This window comes from Tarenaya hassleriana, unplaced genomic scaffold (genome assembly GCF_000463585.1).
Source record: "Tarenaya hassleriana unplaced genomic scaffold, ASM46358v1 Cleome24, whole genome shotgun sequence".
Classification (NCBI taxonomy): Eukaryota; Viridiplantae; Streptophyta; class Magnoliopsida; order Brassicales; family Cleomaceae; genus Tarenaya; species Tarenaya hassleriana.
The window spans coordinates 778,303-787,677 of record NW_010965696.1 but is presented as its reverse complement, the minus strand read 5'-3'; the positions used below and the strand labels follow the sequence as shown (position 1 = coordinate 787,677).

General features: G+C 40.1%; 2 protein-coding genes across 10 annotated transcripts; one reads left to right on the top strand and one right to left on the bottom strand.

The window, feature by feature from the left end:
* Nucleotides 1-7: 7 nt before the first annotated feature.
* LOC104815687 (formin-binding protein 4) lies at nt 8-6,934 on the bottom strand. Of its 7 annotated transcripts, none has more exons than XM_010544199.2 (11): nt 6,729-6,934; nt 6,251-6,337; nt 5,561-5,682; nt 4,633-5,420; nt 3,312-4,510; nt 3,146-3,225; nt 2,872-3,041; nt 2,610-2,736; nt 2,423-2,502; nt 1,939-2,088; nt 8-246 (listed from the first exon to the last, which is right to left on the bottom strand). In XM_010544199.2, exons 1-11 carry the CDS (start codon nt 6,811-6,813, stop codon nt 126-128), a joined length of 3,009 nt encoding a protein of 1,002 aa, XP_010542501.1. In that variant the 5' UTR covers nt 6,814-6,934; the 3' UTR covers nt 8-125. The 7 variants fall into 7 exon arrangements, with proteins under 7 accessions (XP_010542501.1, XP_010542503.1, XP_010542508.1 ...); XM_010544201.2 differs by lacking the exon at nt 6,729-6,934 and adding an exon at nt 5,914-5,959 and having other exon boundaries at nt 6,251-6,329; XM_010544206.2 differs by lacking the exon at nt 6,729-6,934 and adding an exon at nt 5,846-5,959 and having other exon boundaries at nt 9-246; nt 6,251-6,318.
* Nucleotides 6,935-7,273: 339 nt separating this feature from the next.
* LOC104815686 (protein BOLA1, chloroplastic) lies at nt 7,274-8,904 on the top strand. 3 transcript variants are annotated; one of them, XM_010544197.2, is made up of 2 exons: nt 7,274-7,868; nt 8,431-8,904. In XM_010544197.2, the coding sequence occupies exon 1, from the start codon at nt 7,331-7,333 to the stop codon at nt 7,847-7,849; it is 519 nt and encodes a 172-aa protein (XP_010542499.1). In that variant the 5' UTR covers nt 7,274-7,330; the 3' UTR covers nt 7,850-7,868; nt 8,431-8,904. The 3 variants fall into 3 exon arrangements, with proteins under 3 accessions (XP_010542499.1, XP_010542500.1, XP_010542498.1); XM_010544198.2 differs by having other exon boundaries at nt 8,425-8,904; XM_010544196.2 differs by lacking the exon at nt 8,431-8,904 and adding an exon at nt 7,973-8,242.
* Nucleotides 8,905-9,375: the final 471 nt, after the last annotated feature.

The window sequence follows — 9,375 nt, the reverse complement described above, 5'->3', positions numbered from 1 at the left end:
CAGCGGCAGCTGCAGCTGCGGCTGCGTTTTCTCTCCGCAAGAATATACCCCGTCTCGAGTAAAACTGGCCAGGGTTCCAGATGTGCGTTGTGATACTGAAAGGACTTCCTTATGGATAAAAGAGTTCACAGCTGTCGCAGCCATTGGGGAAAGTGGCTAAAGAAGCAAACTGGGGATGGACCTGCTTCGGGAAAGGAACTTTTATCAACGTCGGTGTATTGCATGGATGATGTGGCTTGTAAAAAGCTGCAATTGGGCTTCCGATCCATAGACGTTCAACATTTAAATGTACATAGAAGTCTAATGTAAAATGATTGCATGTATATAGACGTCGGATGCTAACTCTTTCACTTTAAACTATGATTTTCCATATCAAATTTTGCACTGCCCAAATTTAAAAATACATTCGGAAAATATCTAGTGTTTAAGGTGAAAACAAATGAAAAAAAAAATCAAAGTATTTCTACTGTATGAAAATGTATTAAAAAAATATATAGTTTTCTACCATGCTATAAAAAAAAATTAAAATTTCCGAATGAACTTTTTGCTTTAATCTAAATAAACTTTCAGGAATGTCCGAAAAAAAATTGTTAAACATGAAATACCTGAAAAACAGTCAATGAGAGATGGGCCAGTTGACTAAAAAGAAAAATAGGCTCAGGGTTGGAAAGAAGGGCCCATCTCTCATTGACTGTTTTTCAAAAATTCGGCGCGTGGAGGAAAGCCTAATCACTGTCTTTGCATTTACTTTTTCTTAAAAGAGATTTCGCATTATTCGGCAAAGTAACATTTACCTTTTGTTATTTTCTTACATACAAAATTCTTTAAAATTATTTTTTTATAACAAATAAATTTTAGAATTTATTTTAAAAAATAATATTATTTAATAAATTTATGTTATTTTAAAAATTATTATTTTTTGCGCAAAAAACGTTAATCTAACAATATGAAGCCAATTATAACTCTTTTAAGCAAAGATCAAAAACAGTAAAACAAAATCTTAATAAATTGTTCAAAATACAATATTGAATAATGATTCAACGAAGCATTAGCAACGTTGAAATTATAAAAAAAAGTGTCATTGTTTATGATAATTAAATAGAAAATTGTACTTTATTTTTAATAAAATTCTTAATGCTGTTATAAATATAATTTCTAAAGAAGAACTTAAAAAGTGACACAGTAAAAATTCTCAATTTATAAAAAAATATATAAATTTCAAAATTTTTAAAATAATGATATGATTTTTTTTATATATAAATAGGAGGTTCATTGAGTTTTCGGTTCACTTAATCCTCTTAGATCCACAGTCAATTTTTAGTCTTGTGCTCCTCCTCCATACTTATAGAATCGAATTCATGATCTTGAAATAACTTTTATCACATTTCAACCATTGGACCACCAACTAGTGTGATATAATAATATGAAATTGATATTAACTTCCAACCTAATCATAATATTTTTTTATATGTAGTCAATTTTTTACCGATCTATTAACTCAATCAGCCAACCGACGAATACGCCGGTAGAATCTAATATCAAAAATAAAAATAAAAACGATAAATTACCAAGCCATTGTCATGAATTTCCAAATTCATATCTAATTTAGAAATTAGATGGAAATTTTATATTTATTATGTAAGAATTTCAACAATCATGTTTTATGCATGATTTTAACGTAGAATATTGTATACAAACTACAAGACATTTGAATTCTCTAATTTTTTTAATTTAACGCAATCATATTGAACAATCTTTAAATTTCGACGTCAAAGTTTATTTCAGTAACAGATTCTTCAACGTCAAACTTCGATTTACCACTACTTTCGGCGCTTCAAAACTGATTGTAATGGAGAAAAACAAGAGGGAGATATAGCCGCTTAAGGTAAAGAGAGAATGATAATGAACAAAGCGAGTCCTAAACGATGTAGACATTACCTAGACAGAGAATGAAGTGCATGTGGCAGACGAAATGAAACCGGATTTTTCATTCTCCAAATGGCGACGTTTTGAAGGGTGGAAAGCGTTCGGGCAGGCATTGAAGGTGGTGGTAGCCTCGAGCCCTTCCCTTCCCTTTCACCTGACAAGCTCCAAATAACGGACGGGCGAAGGGAACGAGAGGGCAATGGCATGAGGTCAGCCTCTTATAGATTACATGGACAATTACAAACACAGATATCCATAATCCATCTCAACAGTTAACCTCTATTCCAAAACTAACTTCATGCCGAAGAAAACCCCGTCAGAAACAACTCTTTTTTTTTTACATAACCGAGAGAGAAACAAAAACCAAGGGAGGGAAAAAAAAGAAAAGAAGATATCAAAGGCTACAACAAGGGGGCAAAAATCCAAGGGAATGTGCCCTTTGGTGGGGAGCATAAACTCAAACAGAGAGAGATTTGAGTGAAGCCTAGGTTTTTACCTGGTGGGTCGGGTCCATGTTGTCTGAGACGTTGCCTTATTCCCGTAGTATATTTGTTTGCTGGATTCATCCCAGTACGCCTGCCCCGTGAGGAGGAGGAGGTTATTTATAACAGGACTATGCGTCTTATTGCAATATTTTGAATGTGAGACAAAAATCATAAAGTTGTAGAATTAGCAGTAGTAACCTGCCACCCCGAGGGTAGATTCGCCGAGATTTTTGTCAGATCATCAGGCGTCTGCTGGTTTTTGCCCTTTTTAGTCTCTCCAGCTTCACGGGCTGCTTGTTGTCTCTTTCGTTTCACTTTCTCACGCCTGTCAGATGAGATGGCAGCTACGAATCAAACAGCAGGCGCCAAGGAAAAGTAACTGGAATTCTTTTTGAGATAGGAGAGCGAAAATCCAATCGATGTTAAAGCTTTCAAAACTAAAAAAGGATGATGAACTAACCAGTCACCACCGAGGGGTTGGAAATTAGCATTTTCTTTAGCTTCTCCACTGGCGATTTGCCGAGCCTTCCATTCCTCGATTTCTCGTTGTCTTTTTCTTTCTAGAATTTCATATGCATTCTCAGGCTCTTCCTCTTCACTCTCATTCAACTCCTCTTTGGCAGCTTTCCACTGAACAAAGTATAGAGACACCTCAGCTCTAATCCTAAGAAACTTTTTAAGGAATCACCGTTTGTTAGGAAAAAAAAATGAGCAAAGAAGATTGAATACCATACCTTGTCCACCAAACTCGACACCTTTTTATTTGACCTCAAAGACGATGCAACCGCAACTGGGCGTCTTTTAGGCCGTGCAACTGACAAAACAGAGCCAAAGAGTTGGAAAACAAGCAAAATTTTCCAAGCACCACAACATAACATATGGCAATTCATAAAAGCATACCTTTAGATTGTCCTTTTGATGATACAGTCGAATTAGCAACAGCATCTGTTGATTGAGAAGAAATTGAAACACTCTCTTTGGCATTGGCTGTGGAGCTAGTTTCCAGGACAGCAGAAGCATCAGTAGGCTGAACATTAACAACACTGTGATTAATAGAATTAACACCCGTGTGATGCAGCGATGACTCCACAGAACTAATGACAGGAAACAGGGGAGCAATTCCTTCTTTGAAACTGTAATAAGTTTCAACCCCATTGGTTGTCCCTGGAGCAGATTCAAAACTGGTGGTAGAAACAGTGCCATAATAAAACGAAGATTGTGGTAGAGAGACTTGAGAACCATCAACAGGACCATAGAGCAGATTGTCAGGAGTTTGAGCAACGACATTCCCATAATATTGATAATTGGATCCCGGATAGGATAAGTCATAATGTGTAGCGGACTGTTGAGCATAAGATTGGCATGACATGTATGAAAGTCCCTGAAGTTTATCGGCTGGAGCTGGAGGAACCTGTCCATCGTCCGGAGGCGGTGGAGGAATTAGTTCATTGTCAGTGTCTGGAGGGGGAGGGGGAGGGGGAACCTCTTCACTATCAGGCGGCGGTGGTGGCGGAGTCCATTCCTCACCCGGAGGAGGTGGACCAGTTGCATCTGTATGAAGGTTGGTTTGTTCTGTTTGACCTAAAATCTCGCCACCAGGTGCCTCAAACGGTGGGACAAATTCTTCAACCTCCATATCCACATCCAAGTCGTCATCTTCCACAACCGGTAAACAGGTCTTCTCAAACATTTCATTTGAATCAGTGACATCAGATTCCCTAACTGAATCCCTTCCGTAATGGGACCCGACATTCTCACCAGCCAATTCATCTCTATTGGGAGCTTTCCCAGGATGAGCTCTCTCTCCTTCTATCCCACTGTCTTCGAGTTCACTTCCTGTGCTATCAACTGATTTCTCTTTTTCTTCCAGGGAATTTCTGTCAATTGCTGCGATATCATCCATTACTGCAGACTTCGCAAGCTCGTAGATTTCATTGTTAATACTCTCTTCCAGTTGGTTGAGCTGTTTTTCAGTGTGCAACCAAAACAAGAGCAAGGACGAAGCATCCGATGAGAGAGCCTTAATATCTGAACATCTGATCTCAACCTCCAGAATGTACTTCGCTATCCGTTCATTGCCGGGCAAGCTTCCATGAGACCTGTAATACATATAAGTAGTTAAGGATAGATCAAGCTTCAAAAAGGATAGAGGATCAGTTGCATCCTTAATTCAAAAAAAAAACCAATGAGTAACCAAAAAAAGCAAACTAGGATTGCTTACTTTTCCAATGACCTCAGTTTCTCCAGCAGACGCTCACTTTGCCCCAACAGAAGAGTAGGGAGATCAGTAGCTGCTCCATTATCAGAATTTGCAAGCACATATTCTGATGAATTTCCTGGACCTGCAAGTTTCTCATGACATGGTAGGGAAACAGCAGATGTTGTCTGACACTCACTTTGATCGCCATCAGTTCCCAAAGGTTTGCTTTTAAGATCCTCGCTTTTGTACCCATCATTCAACGCTTCTGTTTGATGTACAATACCATTCACTGTCTTTAAGGAGGTCAAGCTCTCAGGTCCCGAGATAATATTTGGGACAGCTAGAAACTGGCTTGGTGCAACATTTAAAACTAAGTTGGACTCATATGCACCCATGGGTCCAGATTCACTGTATCCAACTGCATATGTTTCTTCATCATTACCCACTAATGCAATTTGAGTAAAAATCTCGGGAACTTCCCATGAGGTTTCGCCAGTTTCTGTATTCCAGTAGTAATACTGCTTGCTTTCCTCATGCAAGATCATCTTCCATTGTGAAGAAACATCCCCAGTAGCATGGAGATCAGAAGAAACCATACTAGAGGCTTGCATTAAAGAGTCTGATTGCTTGTGTAGTCCAAATGAGTCAGTAGAATCACTTGCCGTGACTTTACCCCCATCCTTTTCAGCCAATACATCAGATGCACAAGAATCCTTCTCTGAGCTCTGTTGGTCAACCGTCTGCATCACAGTGTCTGCGTCGGATTTGACATCCGTATCTTTGTGTCCTCCATGAGGAGATCCCTCAGCCTGGATAAGATAAGAAAAATCATCATCATAATCATGTCAGAAACTCACACCAACAAGACCAAGAAAATGTCACAAAGATGAACAATGAACATTACAGTTTATTACCAGGTCACTGTTTTCCAAAAATTAAATATCATTACCTGCTTGGTGTTATCGGCTAATGAGCTATCCACAGTGACATCCTTAATTCTCTCAACCGAATCTTCCAACTCATCATCACTGTACTGCCCAAGTAAAAGCAAAGGATTTTCTGTTTTCTGACCTGAAAAGGAAAAAACTTGACCATCAAATGTTGGAAAGCCCACTGGTCACATTATTAGATTTCAATAAAACTGATTAAAGGAGTAATCATCGGATATGTTGAAGCTGCAATTGATTAAAGTAGAAAGATCAAGAATAGCATTCGAGAAAGTTTTTTCAGCCACCTGTTACAACTACGCAAAAGCTGTCAGATTAACCGTTGCAAGCCAATAAAAGCCAGAGATATACGAACCGCTATGAGATATTCCCAGAAGAAAGCCCCCACAATGCTTTTGAAGCTGCAAAATAGAGCATAATGGTGCAGGACTCATTCAAATACCATAGACGCAGGGTATGAACTGCTCTCATATGAATGTCCCCAAGATCACAGCCACCTTACGCTCTGAGAAGAAATATTCGGCGAGATCCCTTCGAAACGGTTCGTAAACAACATAACATGTCTTTGCACACAAACAAGAGTTCGTTCCTCTTTTTCTTTTCTTTTTTTTTCATTTTTGGGCAGCATTAACATGTCGAATACTCATGCCCCTCGCTACATAGCGGGTTTGAAGATAAATGACGGAACCCACCTGAAGAAGAAGGTGAATTGGGTAACTCATTGAGGTCTGTTTGTTCCCGATCATCTCTATCGCGCGCATCCGAGCCACCCAAATCTCCTAAAAGCATCAAAGAGATAATTGAGTACAACAAAACAGAGATCCCAGGGGAAACAAAACAAAAAGAAGTACAAATGTTTTTTTTTTTTCCTTTTTCGGATTATTCACTGAATTGAATCATATTCCATGACGGATAATAACGGTCTTAGTCATTAAATTCAACTTGCTACAGACTTTCCCAACATGAAAAAGAGATCAGGTCCAACATGAATAGGAATTGTTGGCTGATAACTTCACCTCTTGCTACGTTTCCATGGAAGTTCTAAGACACAACACGGCAATTACATCAATTGAACGGGGAAAAAACAAGAGCCAAACATGCTGAAGAACCCATGAAATTCGCACAAATCTATGTCGAAATTGGATGGAAGAAAGAAGATGAAAATAGTACCAGGGGGTTCCACGAAGAGATCGAGCTTGACACGGCGACCGGCGTTACTCATAGCAGCCAGACGACGATCTTTTCTCTTACCCATCGGAATTTTTTCCTCTCCGGTCGATCTCAGAATCAGAACCGACGAACAACGAAATTCTGTATCCGGTTCCCTTCTGACGCAGCGAAGGAGAAAAACCCTCGACTCGAGTACGGACGTTAGAAGCCGAGAAAGGCCAAAGACGACACCGTTTTAAAATAGCCGCTAAGTCGGCGATGCACTTCATTTGATAGTATCCGGCCCATGCGGCCCACTGAGCCACTAGAAGACAAACCGGTGGACGAGTTCGATGTATTTACGAGATTGCCCTTCTCACAGTTGGCACTTGGTACGTGTTTCTGTTCGTACAGTAAAACCCAAAATTAAAAAAAGGAAAAAATCGAATCGAGGTCCCACGTCAGCGCCAACTCGGATGTTGGAGGGTATGACGGTATGAGGGATTGAGGACCCACAAACGACGTCGTTTGTATTTTTAGGAAGCTGGAAACGATGTCGTTTCGTATTCGTAACATAAACCATTAGACAGGTCTCAGGAAACTCTCGTCGCCGAACGGCGGCGATGTTTTCGTCTTCGTTTAGGTTAATCGCATTGAGGTTCCACCGAACCCGAACCCTAATCTCGCCGGGAAATCCTCCACGATACTTTGCCTCCATTCCCAGATCCTTTTCAGGACACATAGATCAGCAGGAGATTGTTGGATTAAGTTCCGAATCTGGTCCAAATCCAAACGGGAGCTCCAGATCGAGAATCGGAATGAGCTCCGGTGATCGAACCGGGTCAGGTCCGGGTGATTCTGGGTCTAGAGCGACGAGGATAAGGGAGAGATTGCAGAAGGAGCTCGATCCCTCGGACCTATTGATCGAGGATGTGTCGTACCAGCACGCGGGTCACGCCGGCGTGAGGGGCAGAACGGACGGGGAGACTCATTTCAACGTGAAGATAGTCTGTGAGGGATTTGAAGGGATGAATCTGGTGAAGAGGCACAGGATGGTGTACGATCTGCTGCGAGACGAGCTGGAGAGTGGACTGCACGCGCTCTCCATCGTGGCGAAGACGCCGTCGGAGTCCGATCGTTGAGCATTCTCCTCCGCCACCGGTACGTACGACTATTTCTCCGTGAGAGTTGGAAACATACTCTTGAGTGTTCATGTTTCTGTAGAATCTTATTTGACATTGGAACAATGCGTTTGGTTGAAAAAGAGCAAAATGGCGATTCCCTCCCAGACGATGAAGCCTTTGTTCTTCTCCGCATGTGTTCATGTGGCCTCCACATGCACGTAAAGGAGTCACCTTCACTCACGCATGTAATAAATTCTCCAGCTTTCTGTCAGTTTCTCAAAACCCATTGAAGCTTCCTGTTTGGTGATGAAATTTTCCATGTCTCTCCATGATTTATTGTATGTTTTCTAGTGTCCCACAAAAGAAAAACAGAAACCTTAGAATGATTGCATCTTTCCGATGTGTTATTTCTCCCCCTAGCATTATCTGATCATGAGGACGCAAACGCTGTTGCGGTTGGGCCGTGGAAGGCAGCGTTTGTGTTCCTGGACGCAATCCCTCTCATGGCCCCTGAATTTATGGATAACCTAAATTGAAGTTTGAACTTTGAAGTAAACGTCAATCTGACCGTTTAACTCGATACTTGTTGGAAGAAACAGTGAAGTCTCTCTAATGGCAGACGGAAAGGCAAACAGAGATTCTACTCCCCATAGCTTTCTGAAACAGACAGGAGGTGATGATGAAGTGGGAAAATCGGAGCAACACTAGTCATCGGATAATCAAATACTGCTTGTTAGCGAAGGAGATTTCTCCTTCTCTCTCAGCTTAACAAAATCCTTGTGCTCTGCTTTCATCATCTGTGCTTCGTCTCTCTCTGTGTGTTTATAAACGCATGCATCTCATTTCATGGAGTTCGGATTTGCATTGGCTCTGTTTCCGTTTCCGTTTCCGTTTCGTATTCATGTTCTAGGGTTTTTCCGGGTTTTGCTTTCGTTTTCACCCGGAGATTCAAAGTTTTCGACTTTTATGTGATCGGCTCCATGTTCTGCTTGACTAATGATGCTATGCACATTGAAATCTCACTGCTGATGATCTGTTTGGACTTTGGAAATGTGAAATCTCCTCTAAATGATGATTGTTTCTGCAATGTTATTGCATGTCGTATCTTGTTTTTTTTTTTACGTTGTTTTTATTTGCTTCTGCTCTGCCTTCTTGAATAGTTTTGCTGTAATACTCTCCCTGGACCAGAAGGTATGTAGATGTTTGACCGCTGAAAAGAACAACAAACATTAGATAAAAAGGGATGTTCACTTAGGTGCAAAAATCTAAATAAAAAAAAAAGGGGAACAAAAATCAAATATCTTCATTTCCTTTTCTTCGTTTACTCGAAGAGATTGTAACCCACATGTCGTATTTAAAAATGTACTTGATGTTTATAAAATTCTATCTTTTTTCTCAAAATATCAATAGATTAATATAAATACATTTAAACTTTAATGCATCACAATATATATATATAATGTATAGAATTAATCTTTTACAATTTTTGGAAACGTCCACACAATCATTACATTATTTACTTAGGTTCCTTGTGTGGTCACCAT

Coding starts and splice junctions, on each gene's coding strand:
- LOC104815687 (XM_010544199.2), bottom strand. CDS start 6,813: ATGGGTAAGAGAAAAGATCGTCGTCTGGCTGCTATGAGTAACGCCGGT. Junction 3,042..3,145: donor TGTCGAGTTTGGTGGACAAG/GTATGGTATTCA, acceptor TACTTTGTTCAG/TGGAAAGCTGCCAAAGAGGA. Junction 2,737..2,871: donor CAACCCCTCGGTGGTGACTG/GTTAGTTCATCA, acceptor CTCATCTGACAG/GCGTGAGAAAGTGAAACGAA.
- LOC104815686 (XM_010544197.2), top strand. CDS start 7,331: ATGTTTTCGTCTTCGTTTAGGTTAATCGCATTGAGGTTCCACCGAACC.